Source organism: Pogona vitticeps, chromosome 2, assembly GCF_051106095.1.
Source record: "Pogona vitticeps strain Pit_001003342236 chromosome 2, PviZW2.1, whole genome shotgun sequence".
Taxonomy (NCBI): domain Eukaryota; kingdom Metazoa; phylum Chordata; class Lepidosauria; order Squamata; family Agamidae; genus Pogona; species Pogona vitticeps.
This window is the reverse complement of record NC_135784.1, coordinates 14,623,636-14,640,071: the sequence shown is the minus strand read 5'-3', so window position 1 is coordinate 14,640,071 and position 16,436 is coordinate 14,623,636. Positions and strand designations below refer to the sequence as shown.

Genomic DNA, 16,436 nt, shown 5'->3' with positions numbered 1-16,436 from the left:
CTATAATTTCTCGCAAAGTGCTAGGTATTTAGAGAACAACCTTTTGCACAGACTTCCCATGTCAGCTCCACATGGTAACGGCCACCTTTAGAACAGACTGCCCATGTCATCTCCTGCATCATAAGGGCCACCTTTAGAACAGACTGCCCATGTCATCTCCTGCATCATAATGGCCACGTTTAGGACAGACTGCCCATGTCAACTCCTGCATCATAAGGGCCACCTCTATATAAAATATTTGTCTAATATATATAATATTTGTCTATCCTAACGGTGGCCCTTATGATGCAGGAGCTGACATGGGCAGTATGTCCTAAAGGTGGACCTTATCATATACAGTCGTGCCTCGATTAGCGATGTTAATGCATTCCGCAAAAAACATCGCTAATTGATTTGATCGCTAATCGAAACACAGTTTCCCATTGAAATGCATTGAAAACTGGATAATCCGTTCCAATGGGAACGGATTGCAGTCTGTAAGCGAAAATCTCCATAGGAAACATCGCTAATCAAAACGCGGTTCCCCAATTGAAATGCATTGAAACCTATTCAATGCATCTCAGCTGTTTAAACCATCGCAAATCGAAACAGGGGACCGAAAATTTAATCGCTATTCGAAGCATGGTCCCAAACCATTGCTAGTCGAAAATTGCCCATAGGGACCATCGCTAATCAGAGCACCAAAATGCCCCGAAAAAGTCATCACTAATCGATTTCATCGCTAATCGAAGCGCTCGCTAATTGAGGCACCACTGTATCTCATTATTATCTGGGCAGCCATTTTGCCCATCAAGGTCTTCTCTCCACAAGCTCATGTAGTATAAAATCCCCAAGGGTCGAAATATCTCAAGAGGACTCACCTCTGCTCTGCTTCTGCAGCCCCATAAGTAACAGTTAAGGGTCCCTTGCCGACCTGGCCTTGCCCCCTTTGTTTGGGCCTGGGGACGACCTGCCGAAAAGTCACAAAGGCGGCCCAGGGAGTGATCTGGAGGGGCTTCTATGCAACGGCTTTATTTCTTTATTTATTTTCATGGCACTAAAAACAAAGATGGTCAATGTGCAACCCTCCAGGTGTTGTGGGGACTACAGATCCCATCATCCCTCCACATTGGATGTGCTGGCTGATAGGAACTGTAGTCCCATAGCATTTAGTTGCACTTTTTTTCTATTCCTTATGTCAAGAAATGGGGCTTTCCTGATCTTCTAAGGATCCTGGTCGCCTGTGTCAGCTACCATGATCACACACGTTTCAGGGAGAGTTAATCAGGAATTCTGGACAGAATGGAGGCCTGGCTTCTCGAGAAATCGTATGATTTATTGGGGGCAGAAAGTGGAAAGTTAAAATTTAGATTAGAGGAAAAACAAGAGACAACCATCTTGGAAATGCAGGATCTTTTAAGAAATTAGAACTATTTTGATTCTTTTTGTATTATTTAATTCAAGAAGCGAAGGTTATCTTTTATTGGTTCGGGTATCACAAATCCAGAAAACTGTAAAACTAAGGCGGATGCCTTCACACCTGAGCCCGCAAAGGAAGCTTCTCCCACTGTGTAGTCTTTACCTTCAGGGTTGCCCAAAGACCTTTAATAATAATTGCATGCCATCGATTCTGACTGTGGACAAATCTTTTCTAGGTGCAGAATGCTCAGACGTGGCTTATTCTTCTTTCGGAGTTGTGCTGCTACCCAGTTTGGCCCCTCTCTGGGCACCATGAGGAATCCAAGCTCTGCAGCTCCACAGGAATCTCTCTCCTTCACTAAGCCCTGGCATCCTCTTCCAAGATCGTTCTTCAAAATGCCACACCCCCCCCCCCAAAAATTTAGGAATTGCTATCTAGGAACTTGTTTTTTTTTTTCATATCCATTTCTGGCCAAATCCAGGGTAATGATGGCCCGCTGTACATTTGAATTCAAGCCATTATGGTGCCAGTAATAAGAAATGACTAGAATAATGGAGTTCAAAGGCCACTGAATCCAACCTTCTGCTCAGTGCAGGAATGCAGATCAAGGTGTATCTGCCAGGGGAGGATCCAGGTTTTTCTTGAATGGCTCCAGTGTTGGAGCCCTCACCAACTCCCGAGGTCACTGGGTCCATGGTCCTAGTTCGTACTGCTCTAACAATGAAGAAGTTTTTCCTGATCGTCCACCAAAATCTGGCTTCCGGTAACTTGAGGCATTTGTGTTAGTGAGATCCATTCTTACTGAGCCCTTGAATGGCTTGCAAGTGGTTTAACTCTGTTTCTCTCATTTTTTGGGTTTCCCTTTCTCTCTCCCCCCTCCTTGCCTGCATTTTAAAGGAAAAATAGTTAATTTTTTTACCAGTGGTTTGATCACTAGAGAAAGAGGGTCTTTGCTGGTCAGGAACTACGGACTTTGTCCTCCGACTTCGTGGTTTGTGCAGGTGACGGGGATTCGGAGCCCTCCAACCCGGCGAGTTGGCAAGGCTCGCCTGCAAGTCGAAAGGTGCCGCCTTGTGCGTTGCAAGCATCTCCCTGGAGTCGAGAAGAGTTGGTGGACTCTCCTGTCATGAATTTGATTATGAACATTTTAAAAGTAGAATAGAGATGGATTTTGTTTCATTACAGCAAGGAAACAACTAGAAGCTGACTAATGTCCAGGGGTTAATTAGGAAGAAAAAATTGTACAAGGTCAGTTCTTTTTCCAGCAGAAGAAAAAAAAGTAAAGAAGAACAAGCTGACCCTTATCTTATCAAAACTCCAATGGACAAGGACACAACGGCTTAATTTAAGAAAGATGGGCGAAGAGAGACGGAGAGTGACGGAGAAGAGATGGAAGGGAGAGAGACGACACACCGACAGGACTTTATTTTGAGATTGCATAAGAATGCTTATTTAAGATATAGTTAGACAGTTCATTATTTTCACTTTATAGAGGAAATGACTGGTGGCTAAGGCTGGGGGTTATTTTGGAAATAATTTGGAAATACTGAATGACGTTAAAATGAGCTTGTTGAAATGATATCTTTTATAATAAAATATAAAAAGACAAATTGTCTGTAAGCTGTCTCCTTGTTTAGACTAAGCTACTGTAGTAAATTGGATATTTTGGAACTAGGATTGTTTTGATCTGGCCACATTACGCTACGAAATTAGGGTCCTAAAGTAATAAAAGAGGAAGAGCAGACCTTCCAGATTGTTTATTTAAAATCGAGAAAGAGTGAAAGAGTGAGAAGTCGCCTAGAGCAAAATTACAGGACCCGATTTTGCTGGCAATAGGGACGGATCATTCTGAATCCCTCTCTGTTTCGTGTAAAGGTAGTTCTAAAGAACGCTTTTACCACATCTCCAAGGGTCGCGGGGAGGGGATCAGTGGGGAAGCTATTTATTTATTTATTTATTTATTTATTTATTTATTTATTTATTTATTTATTTATTTATTTATTTATTTATTTATTTATTTATTTATTTATTTATTATTTATTTATTTATTTATTTATTTATTTATTTATTTGTTTGTTTGTTTATTCATTCATTCATTTATTCATTTATTTATTTATTTATTTATTTATTTATTTATTTATTTATTTATTTATTTATTTATTTATTTATTTATTTATTTATTTATTTATTTGCACCCTGCCTTTCTCCTTAGAGGCACCCAAGGCACTGATGTGCAACAAGAAAAAGACAATCTTTAAAAGCTAAAAACCAGGAAGGGGAGAAATATTTGAAAGGACGTTAGCAAGTATTGTATTAAAAACAGTAAATGAAATTCATACTAAAAAAATTGAAAAGCAGCAGAGAACAACAATCCATTAAAGAAAAAAACACCCTGTGATTCTGATTCTCAGTTTTCCCTCTTCCACTTCCACACATTGTGCTGTGCTGTCTTTTTTTTCAGGTGCAAAAACTGGTGTGGTTGAAATGCTGCAAAAAAAACACCCTTAAGGGAAGTGTTCCCTGGTCCCTCCTTTCTTGTGCAGAACAGACTCTGCCTTTCTGCTCCTTTTACCCCTGCTTCTGTTACCATTTGTTAAAACAGTCTTTTCCCACTATAAACCTTTGGTGGAGTTGTTTAGAATAAAAAAGATCTCTTTTAGTAATAGGTGCACCTTGCTTGCTGGTATAAAAACTTAGTGTGGAACTTTTCAATGTCGCCTGTTGTTGTTTTCACTCTATAGCGTCTGGTGAGAGTTTCTGTCTATTTTTTAAAATTGGTTTTGTTATTTTGAGAACTACGTATCGAATGCTGTTTTTCTTGTGGGCCGTCAAGTCACCTTCGACTTCTGGCAATCGACTTCTGTGAATCGGAGGTTTCCGATCTCTTCTGTCCCTCAGCTTCTTAACCCTCTTTTGCCCCTCTAAAATGAGTGGAGTTTTTTTTCGGAGTAGAAAATATCTCTTTAGCCACATGTGCGCCTCGGTTGCTTAGAAATCCCCTGGTGTGGAAAGTTTTCAATTTTGCCTGTCCTTGTGTTTTCTGCTTCATCGTTTGTGTTTGTTTTTATTAATCTTTTTTTTTACATCCCTCAGCCACTGGATAGCTCAGTGCTTCAGGTCTCTGAAGAGCCAGAGGTTGCTGGTTCAGTTCCCCCAGTGGGCCTCCGAGGAGAGAAGAGCCGGCCTGGGTGGCCTTGGGCCAGCTGCCCTGTTGTCCCAGGGCTCCCCAGGAAGAAGACAAGGAGAAACCACTTCCGAGTCGGGTCTACCTGGAAAACCCTGGAAATCCCGTGAATATATATAATTTTGTTAAAGAATCGGCCTGGTGCATCTTGCCCTTTTCCAATCCAAGCCCTCGGATTGCATGGGGGGGGGAACGGGGGCATCCCCTCCACCAAAAGTGAAGCGAGGGGGACCTCTGGCAGCCGCCAGTACGCAGAATGCTTTTGCAGAGCATGATGGGAGAAATGGGCGGGGATATGCAAAGAGACGTCCAATGACTGCCCGGAGGATCCGACTCCCCCTCGAGAAAAGGACCAGATCTGAAGAATCCACAGAATTTCTCGCCAGTTTTCCTCTCAGGCTTTTGCTTTCCCTCTGGACGGAAAGTATGCCCTTTTCGGAGCAAGCAGCATGGGATCCGAGAGAGGGCGGTTGGTGAGGGGGCACTGGGCGGTTCGGCCCATTGCCTCGCTCTCAGGTCCTTGGGAGGATGCTGGCTCTGGGAAACCCGGTGTTTTTTTTAGAACTTCAGGTATTGCTTCTTTGCCTTTTGGTTAAGATCAAATGTAGTATCTGTTCTTATCAGTTTAATATCTGATATGTCCTTTATATATTCAATGGCTTCTTGGACCTGACAGACAGAAGAGGGGCTTCCTCTGTCCACTCCATGTATAAACCTGGTGTTTGCTCAAGGTTCAAAGACAAAGATCTTTTGACAGCCAGAGAGCAAAGATACTCTGGGGAAATTGCTCTCTGAACTTCTCTTAATAATTCTATTAATTTTAATATTGATATTCATAAAATTAGTTTTCATTTCTTAAAGGTATAGGGAGCAATGATACTTCCATCCAGTAAGTGAAGTTCGTCTTCAGGTTTGAGGGGTCTTCTCTTTTGAACATGAGTGTAGCCATGGCTCTTTTCCAAAAAGCACGTGTGGGAATGTTCTGGAGAAGCAGCTCCACCCTGGCCAGGTTAAATCCTAGGGGGCTAACGAGGCAGCCTTGTTTAACTCCCGCCTTTGCACAGACTTTCTCAGTTTCACGCTGGTGGTGGTGGAGCATCCATCGTAGAATTCACAGACTAGCCCTAGAAAGTCCTTGGGCATACCAAAGTCAGCAAGTCTTTCCAAGATGTGGTTGCGTTGGGATGGAGCCAAAGGCATTGGTGAGGCTCAGCCAGGCCGCTGTGCGTTGTTTCCTGCAGTGGCGGATGTTATCAAGGACAGTCTGGAGTAAGACGTTGTGTTCGTAACAGGCTTCGCGGCTTATGAGCCCTTTCTGTTGTGAGCTGACAGCATTGCCTCTCGAGCCTTGCATTGACTTCCTGTCAAGTGAAGTCCCCCTTAAGGGGAGATTGTGACTCCATTTGGGAGAGGTGGGGCATAAACACACACACACACACACACACACACATATCCGGACAATCAGCTTCCAAGCTTTTGTGCTCTGGAGAATTTAAAATGTGCCAAAATAAATGAGCAGGAATGTGAAAATTAATATTTGTTGTGATGATTTCAGATCCCTTGTTTATAGACTTTTGTTGTTGTTGTTTAGTCGTGTCTGACGCTTCGTGACCCCATTGACCAGAGCACGCCAGGCCCTCCTGTCTTCCACTGCCTCCTGGAGTTTGGTCAAATTCATGTTGGTGGCTTCGATGACACTGTCCAGCCGTCTCGTCCTCTGTCGTCCCCTTCTCCTCTTGCCTTCACACTTTCCCAACATCAGCGTCTTTTCCGGGGAGTCTTTTCTTCTCATGAGATGGCCAAAGGATTGGAGCCTCAGCTTCAGGAACTGTCCTTCTAGTGAGCACTCTGGGTTGATTTCCTTCAGAACGGATAGGTTTGGTCTCCTTGCGGTCCAGGGAACTCTCAAGAGTCTGCTCCAGCACCACAATTCAAAAGTATCAATCCTTCGACGGTCAGCTTTCTTTATGGTCCAGCTCTCACTTCCATACATCGCTACTGGAAAAAACCATAGCTTCGACTATGCGGACCTTTGTCGGCAAGGAGATGTCTCTGCTTTTTAAGATGCTGTCAAGGTTTGTCGTCGCTTTCCTCCTAAGAAGCAGGCGTCTTTTAATTTCGTGGCTGCTGTCACCATCTGCAGTGATCATGGAGCCCAAGAAAGTAAAATCTGTCACTGCCTACATAACCCCCTCTCTTCTATTTGCCAGGAGATGATGACTAAGTTTATAGACTTAGCTGACTTTTAAGAGCTTACACTTGACATGGTCTTCCCCTTTGACTGCCTTTATTCTGCATTACTGATATTTGTAAGCCACCTTGAACACTACATGTACTATAAGTGAGGGTTATAAGTGTAACATGTAATAATGGTTGCAATAAAATAGTTAGGCATTTATTTATTTACTTATGTGTTTATTTCATTTAACACCTGCCTTCTTCCTGGAGAGGACCCAGAGTAGCTTACAAATATGTTTTAAAAAGGAGGGTGCAACAAAAAAGGACAATGAATTACAATATCTGAACGCTATAAAATAATTCATCAGGCTAAAGCACATCTGTAATTTATTTAAACCATATTAAAATGGCCAAATTCAATTCAGATTGAGTATATTCTCTGCAGCCAAAGATGGAGAAGCTCTATATAGTCAGCAAAAACAAGACCTGGAGCTGATGGTGGCTCTGATCATCAGCTTCTCATAGCAAAATTCAAGCTTAAACTGAAGAGAGTAGGAAAAACCACTGAGTTATTCAGGTATAATCAACAGATTTAAGGAACTAGATTTGGTGGACAGAGTGCCTGAAGTACTATGGATAGAGGCTCGTAACATTGCACAGGAGGCAGCAACAAAAACCATCCCAAAGAAAAGGAAAAGCAAGAAAGTAAAGTGGCTGCAAATAGCAGAGAAGGGAAACAAAATGCAAGGGAGATAGGGAAAGTTACAGAAAATTGAATGTGCACTTCCAAAGAACAGCAGCGAGAGACAAGAGCGCGTTCTTAAATGAACAATGGAAAGATATAGAGGAAAATAATAGGAAGGGAAAAACCAAAGATCTGTTCAAAAAACCTGGAGATATTAAAGGAACATTTTGTGCAAAGATGGACATGATAAAGGACAAAAATGTCAGGGACCTCACAGAAGCAGAAGACATCAAGAAGAGGTCGCAATAATACACAGAAAAATTATACCAGAAAGATCTGGATGCCCCGGACAACCCAGATAGTGTGGTTGCTGACCTTGAGCCAGACATTCTGCAGAGTGAAGTCAAGTGGGCCTTAGAAAGATTGTCTAACAACAAGGCCAGTGGAGGTGATGGAATTCTAGTGGAACTATTTAAACTCTTAAAAGATGACACTGTTAAGGTGCTACACCCAGTATGCCAGCAAGTTTGGAAAACTCAGCAGTGGCCAGAGGACTGGAAAAGATCAGTCTACATCCCAATCCCTAAGAAGGGCAGTGCCAAAGAATGCTCCAACATCCGTATAATTGCACTCATTTCACACGCTCGCAAAGTTATGCTCAATATCCTACAAGGTAGGCTTCAGCAGTATGTGCACCGAGAACTCCCAGAAGCACAAGCTGGATTTTGAAGGGGCAGAGGAACTACCCTGTTTACCCAAAAATAAGACAAGTTCTTATATACATTTTTTTCTCCAAAAAACACATTAGGGCTCATTTTCAGGGGATGCTTTACTTTACAGTCATGTCATCTTCTGGCTGCTGCACCATGGTGGAGGGCGTGGTTTCACTTAACTGTGCCAGCTGTGCCCTTTTCTTGAAATGTCTAATCTGGCCATTGGTGACCCATGCAATACAGTGGTGCCCCGCATAGCGACGTTAATCCGTTCCGGATTAATTGTCGCTATGTGGAAACATCGCTAAACGGAACGGAAAACCCCATTGAAACGTTCCTATGGGGCCCTAAACTCACCATTCTGCGATGTTCCTCCATAGCGCCGCCATTTTCGCGCCCTCGGTAAGTGAGGGCAGGGTGCGAAAACAATGCGGGTGGCCATTTTCTGTATCCTGCGGGCATTTTGGAACCGCCGAACAGCTGTTAAAAAAACCATCACACTGCGAAGATCGGTAAGCGAAATGCTTACCGATCATCACAATGCGATTTTAGCCCGATCTAAACATAGCAATGCGATCGCTTTTGCGATCACAATTGCGACATCGCTATGTGGATTCACCGTTAAACGATGCGCTCGTTAAGCGAGGCACCACTGTAGTTACTTCCCGGCTGGATTACTGTAACATAGAGGTCCCCAACCCCTGGTCTGCAGCCTGGTGACAGTCTTTGGCTTGAGCCAGAATGGGCCGCGTCGACAGACTTCCCCCAGCACTCCCCCGCACAGCCCCTTTGCGCATGCATCCCTGTGCTCCCCCATCCCTTTGTGCATGTGTGCCTCCGAGTACACCACCCTTTGCCCATGTGCATGAGTGCACACCCGCACGCATGAGCACTGCGCCTCCCTTCATGCATGCACACACCCGCACAAGCACCCTCCTACTCCATTGTGCAAGCGCACAAGGGTGCCCCTCCTTCCCCAAGTGGCCCAAAAAAAGGTTGGGGGCCGCTGTTACCCACTCTACATGGATCAATTCCAGCCGTGAGGTATGATGACTAGATAATAATTCCCCTGTCAAAGGGGCAGGACTCTATAGCGGTTCAAATTGTTCTAGAAAAATCACGTCACATATCATCACCATTATGTCAGAACTGTAGAGTTGGAAGGGACCCTATGGATCAGGTCCAGCCTATCAGGAAGGCACAGTGGGGGAATCGATCTCCACTGAGCTGAACACCTTAACACAAGAAAAGAAAAAGGTAACATTCCTTCCCTTGGATGAGATATTTGTCAAATGTACAATGCTGATATGAAATAGATTTGTTGATAGATATATTCTATTTTAATTTCCTTGAGCTTGTCACAGTGAGTTAACGACGGCAACTCAAAAAGACAGAATCACAACAAATTAATGAAATGGATTTAAAAGATTTATTAATTGACAAATACACCAACTTCACATCGTGGTTCCTTCTGAATTGCCCTCACCAAGACCCAGACTATGAGGAATGGCTTTATTACTCTGGCTCTTCCTCTGGATGCAGCTGAATCTGCACTAAAAGCATTTATACAGCTTGTCACCTGTGTGAGTTTTCTGATGGTAAGACAGATGGGAGCTCTGAGAGAAACTTTTTCCACATTCAAAACATTTATACGGCTTGTCACCTGTGTGACTTTTCTGATGTGAAGACAGGTTGGAGCTCCAAGAGAAACTTTTTCCACACTCAAAACATTTATACGGTTTCTCTCCCGTGTGGATTCGTTGGTGGGAAGTGAGGTGTGTCCTCCGTCTGAAGCTCTTTGCACACTCCAGGCATTTATAGGGTTTCTCTTCAGCGTGCAACATCAAATGCCTTTTCAGGTCCCTGCTCCCAGAGAAACACTTGCTACACTGTGGGCATTCATACGGCTTCTCCCCAGTGTGGATTCGTTGGTGGGAAGTGAGGTGTGTCCTCCGTCTGAAGCTCTTTGCACACTCCAGGCATTCATACGGCTTCTCCCCATTGTGGATTCGTTGGTGGGAAGTGAGGTGTGTCCTCCGTCTGAAGCTCTTTGCACACTCCAGGCATTTATAGGGTTTCTCTTCAGCGTGCAACATCAAATGCCTTTTCAGGTCCCTGCTCCCAGAGAAACACTTGCTACACTGTGGGCATTCATACGGCTTCTCCCCAGTGTGGATTCGTTGGTGGGAAGTTAGGTGTGTCCTCCGTCTGAAGCTCTTTTCACACTCCAGGCATTCATACGGCTTCTCCCCATTGTGGATTCGTTGGTGGGAAGTGAGGTGTGTCCTCCATCTGAAGCTCTTTCCACACTCCAGGCATTTATAGGGTTTCTCTTCAGTGTGCAACATCAAATGCCTTTTCAGGTTCCCGCTCCCGGAGAAACACTTGCTACACTGTGGGCATTCATACGGCTTCTCCCCAGTGTGGAACCTTTTATGATAAACGAGGCCATTGCTGTGATTGAAACACTTCCCACACACATTACATTTATAAGGTTTCTCTCCCGTGTGGGTCCGCTGATGAGAAACAAGGGTTCCCTTCACGTTGAATCTCTTCCCGCACTCCAAACATTCGTAGGGTTTCTCCCCTGTGTGAATGGTCATGTGCTCCTTAAGACGGGCTTTATCACAAAAGCCCTTGGAGCAGTACGAACACTTGAAGGGCTTCTCCCCTGTGTGGACCCTCAGATGACGCTTCAAGTGAGATTTCTGGCTGTAGGTCTTCCCACACTCTAGGCATTTAATATTTTCCTTTGCTTGGTTTCTTTCTGCTTGGACTGGGACAGTGGGCACATCCCCAGCCTCCGGATCAGAGGACTCTTCCCTCCTCTTTTGCCCCTCTCTTGTTTCGCTTCGTTGTTGTTTTCTGCTTCGAGAGTGAAGTTCTTTCACTGGCCCTCTACAGGGTTCCTCCTCATACTCCTGTCTTCTCTGATCTCCTGTTGAAATCATGGCAATGAGGTGAGTCAGATAGGGAAGCTCTAATCAGCAGACAAAATGTGCTGATTCGAAACTGCTGACACACAGACAACTAAATGTGGCAGGTGAAAACAAATACAGGATGGCGCACATCTGGAACAAATTCTGAATGGCATTAACCGCCAGTTGGTGTGACACAGCATGTGAGACTGGGATCACAAAGACCTGATTGCAATTAGGGATGAGCCGTTTGGATTTTGTGGACTGCAAATCCCATCATTCTCCAGCGCGGGAATTCCCTCATTACAGACACTGTAATTTTGGCTCGCCTGGGAGAAAAGGCTAAGCTAGAAGGCTTCATGGGTCAGCATAGACCAAGCTCTGCCTAGCTTCCTGTTCAGAAAGGAAGTTCTCACCTAGTACTGGGTCAGTTTCCTTTCTGAACAGAAACCATGGACACAACGAGGCTACACCAAGCCACTGAGAATTCCAGCTTAGGCCTTGTGTCCCAGGTGAGCCAAATTTAGTCGGTCAGATCCTGACGACCAGGGTCAGAGCCACAACCTAAAGAAAACAGCTCTGTTGAAGAAACTTATTTAACCAGCAAAAGCAAAGAACAGAACCCAAATTGGCCCGTGACACAAAAGGTCAGGAAATTCACACTTCTGTCTGATTTTCACAGTCGTGTCACACATGGAGTATGGGAGGTGTTGCGAAATAACATCTGAGCAACACCCCGCCCAACCTTATCCCTGCCAACGTCTGTGTGCATATGATTGCACAGAGGTATTGGTGAAATCAACCCTGAGTGCTGACTGGAAGGACAGATCCTGAAGCTGAGGCTCCGATACTTTGGCCATCTCATGAGAAGAAAAGACTCCCTGGACAAGACCTTGATGCTGGGAAAGTGAGAAGGCAAGAGGAGAAGGGGAAGACAGAGGACGAGATGGTTGGACAGTGTCATCGAAGCCACCAATATGAATTTGATCAAACTCCAGGAGGCAGTGGAAGATAGGAGGGCCGGGCGTTCTCTGGTCCATGGGGTCACAAAGAGTCACCCTCCCATGATGACCTAGGAAGTTACAGGAGATGTAACTCTGCACCATCCTGTTAACTAAATCCTATAACTATTAGTGGATTTTATTTTAGCATCACCAGCCCTCTTTGAGCTGACTTTTCTAAAAGCTTGAAAGCTTTCAGAGCTGAATTCATTTCTTAGCTTAACCCCCACCAGGAGTTAGCAGGAATATCCTGTTAGGGTATATTTCTCTTAAATTCCCACTCTTGGCATAGGGCCTCATTTTAGCCTATCCTATCCTGGGATCTCTGGCCAAGATTGCCGTTTTAATGCATTGCTTTATCACAGTTACTGTTTAATGAGACTGCTCTTATATTTCATCAAGTTATCTCTAGCTTATGTGATCTCCAAAATGCCGTGTTCTCAACTTTTCTGGCTTAGGTCCCGCAAACTCAAGCCTTTGGCTTCCTTTAGGGAGTCAATCCATCATGTATTTCCTGTTTTCCTGCTATTTTCCACCTTTCTCAGCATTATAGTATTTTCCAAAGAATCCTGCCTTCTCATGATGTGCCCAAAGTAGGACAGTACAGTGGTGCCTCGCTTAACGAGCGCACCATTTAACGATGAATCTGCATAGCGGTGTCGCTTTTGCGATCGCAAAAGCGATGTTTAGATAGGGAAAAACTCGCATTACGATGATCGGTAAGCATTCCGCTTACCGATCTTCGCATTGCGATGTTTTTACAACAGCTGATCGGCGGTTCCAAAATGGCCGGCGAGTGCCCAAAATGGCCCACACTAGTGTTTTCGCGCCCTGCCTTCGCTTACCGAGGGCGCAAAAATGTCGGCGCTATGGAGGAACTTCGCTGAACGGTGAGTTTGGGCCCCATAGGAACGCATTAAACTAAGTTAAATGCGTTCCTATGGGGTTTTTCGATCCGTTTAGCGATGTTTTTGCATAGCGACGATTAATCCGGAATGCCACTGTATCAGCTTTTCACTCCTAAGATGATGATTAAATGTTTTTATAACAAGGGTAACCACTTTCCTCTAAAAAGTTCCCTAACTTCTTCTAGATTAGAAAAACAGAATGCTGGCTGTTCAAACCCAGGGAGAATCATCTCGTAAATAATAAACATTCTCACTTAAATATTTTCTCTTAACAAAAGGATAAATGGGATCTTTACCTAAAGAGGCTACATTTGCATGAATCTCCGCCATAACTTCCTCATGCAAAGCTCTTTGCTCCGGATTCAGCAACGCCCACTCCTCCTCGGTAAAACACACAGTCACCTCTTCCAAGATTAGTGGATTCTAAAAGAGAAGAAAATACTTTTTTCCCCTTTCAATGCTAAAATGGTTCCTCCACGGATGGTAGGAAATCATTAATATATGGAGACTGGTCTTTTGCCTTGCAGGATCCCACAAAAGGCTTTTCCAGGGCGTTTCCAGTGTGTGCTTCTTCTTTTTTTAAAAAAAATGAACATATTTTACTTATGAAGGCCATAAACAGCGCAAGTAAGAGGAGGATCACATTAGCCAACAGAAGGGGTCAGAGCTTTAGGTCCAAAACCCGATTCTGGGTGTTCTCGGACAGAAAAGCAGCAGGTGGGGAAAAAAACATTAAATAAATCAGATTTTCATTTTTGTCTCCTTGACCACCAACTTGCCAAACGTTATTTCTGGGCCTAACTGTTTAATTAGTTATTTGTTCAACAACTGAGGCTACCCAGATCCAAAATTACTGGCCACTGCCTGGATCTAATGGTCGGGAACTGTCAGACAATAAATTTATTCCTCATTCTCTACACCATGACCAGGAGCAAGGTGGGGCCTCTTTATTCTCATTTACTGTTTTCTGATTTTTAATATTGTGTTTAATATTATACTGGGTCCTTTTTTGGGAGAAGGGCAAGGTAATAATTTTAATCAATAAAAATAATATTTGTTTTTTGTTTGATTTATTTACATGCTACCTTTCTCCCCCCCTTAGGAGTTCCAAGGTGACTCGCAACAACTAAAATACACAGTACTAATAACGCCATACCAAGCCTCTTGGAAGCCTACAGAATATATTTCAAAAAATTTAAATATGTGTAGCTGTATGTTTATCATGAATAATATTCACTGGTCTCCTTTGACAGAGCCTATTTACCGCAATGACTCTCCTGCTAGCTCTGGGATCCTAACCACCTTGCTTTTATCTGCTCGTCCCTGGCAACTAAAATAAGAACTGCTGGATAGCTCTGTGGTTTAGATCCCTGCCTGTGGAGCCAGAGGTTGGGAGTTCAATTCCCCCACTGGGCCTGCTTGACAGGGGCTGGACTGGATGATCTCTAGGGTCCCTTTCCAGCCTTGCAGCTCAAAGGTTATTATTATGACTCAGAAGGACATGCTTGCCCTCCCGGTTTGCAGGTGGGTTTCCCACAGGTTACGGATGCAAAGAATCAAAGAGAAAGAGGCAGATACTTTCAAGCCATGGGCGACTTCATCCTTGACTTCATCTTTCCTGACCTCAAAAGCCACTCCGATTCCATTCTCCACAGCAGATGATCTAGTTGTACACGTTCCTGGCACAGCTTCACCACCTGTAAGGAGGGAAAAGTTTGTGGGAGAATATATTTTATTCTTTATATCAGGTATATTTTATTTATTTATTTATTTATTTGATCTTTTCCCTGCCCCTCTAGACCATGTCTATGCATAGTACAGCTTGTACGTGACACCCCAAGACCATTTCTGAACCCAGCCTCCTTCAGACCCCTAAAACTGGAGCTTTGTTGGGACTTTTTGCAACCTCGCATGATGCCTGTCGCTTGTTTGGCTGAGAGGGACTTTTCTGGGCTTGGGTGCCTGTCAATTTATCCAGCACCAACCAATCATTCCTTCCCATCTCAGCATTCAAAGACAGCCCCGCCTCTCTGCTGAGCATTCTAGTTCCCTCTCTTTAGTATGTTGGAAGCCTTTTGTGTTGCATGTTGTCTTTCTGTTGATCTGTTCATGCCTGGCGGTACTGAAATGTTTTTATTCTTTCTCCTAAAAAAATGTCTCAGAGAGAGCTGTTAAGATCTTCAGGGCCAGGGAAGGAGAAAGGGGTGGACAATTGGAGAACTTGTCGCTATTCTGCTGTGAGCCCTGCAGAAGTTGTTGCTGACAAATCCGTTCATGCTGTTAATCAAATTTCTATTTCAAGGAACTCGACCCTTCCATTTCTCCCCCCCCCCCGTCCAAAATCAAGGAACTGTCACACCCTAGTGACGAACCCTGTCACATCTGCTCTGTGGATCTCTGTACTTCTACTGCATCACACAAAGGAATTTGACCAGAAATTCAAAACTTTACAAGAATGCTGGTGAAAATAATGTGAACAACTGCTTTTCAAAGCCTCCAGGTGTAGGGATCTGCCTTACAAAATATCTACAAGGTATTACATGTGCACGTACACACACACAAAATAATTCCTTTTGAAAGCCAGAATTAGAATTCTAGCCACTTTGGGAAGAAGAAGGTGGACTTTGAAACTCATGGATAGCCCCGTGTAGCAAAAATTGAGCCCGAGGGCAACAGATGTTGCTCACCCCTGCTGTACATAGATGTTATATTTCAATTATTCAAGAGAATTATGCTCTCACAGGAGTTTCCTTAAACTGTTGTGCTACACTGTTGTGCCAGGGCGTGGACTCACCTCTCTCTATTACTATCTCCATGCAAGAATTGGAGGTTGTTCATGAATTTGTGTACCTTGGCTCAACCATCTCTGATACTCTCTCCCTAGATGTCGAGCTGGATAAACGCATAGGGAAAGCAGCCACCATGTTCTCTAGACTCACAAAGAGAGTATGGCTTAATAAGAAGTTGGCGGCATACACCAAAATCCAGGTCTATAGAGCCTGTGTCCTGAGCACACTCCTGTACTGCAGCGAGTCCTGGACCCTTTGTGCATGGCAGGAGAGGAAGTTGAACACCTTCCATATGCGTTGCCTCCGACACATTTTTGGTATCACCTGGCAGGACAAAGTTCCAAATAGAGTAGTCCTAGAACGAGCTGGAATTTTCAGCATGTATACATTATTGAAACAGCGATGTTTACGTTGGCTTGGGCATGTCATGAGACTGGCTGATTGTCGGATTCCAAAAGATCTCCTGTATGGAGAATTAGTGCAGGGAAGCCGCCCCCGAGGGAGACCACAGCTGCGTTACAAGGACATCTGCAAGCGGGATCTGAAGGCCTTAGGAATGGACCTCAACAGATGGGAAACCTTGACGTCTGAGCGTTCAGCCTGGAGGCATGCAGTGCATCACGGCCTCTCCCAATTTGAAGAGACACTTGTTCAGCAGGCT

General features: G+C 44.2%; 1 protein-coding gene and 1 non-coding gene across 2 annotated transcripts in view; one reads left to right on the top strand and one right to left on the bottom strand.

Moving 5' to 3' along the window:
* The window catches only part of LOC144587168 (uncharacterized), a 93,005-nt gene that overhangs the window by 12,424 nt on the left and 64,145 nt on the right, over positions 1 to 16,436 (bottom strand). The window contains 2 exon segments of the mRNA XM_078386785.1: positions 9,727 to 10,890; positions 14,788 to 14,792. Coding sequence (XP_078242911.1) covers positions 9,727 to 10,890; positions 14,788 to 14,792 — 1,169 coding nt within the window.
* LOC144587673 (U2 spliceosomal RNA) lies at positions 5,156 to 5,339 on the top strand. The gene has a single exon (XR_013542834.1). It is a non-coding gene; the product is annotated as a U2 spliceosomal RNA (small nuclear RNA).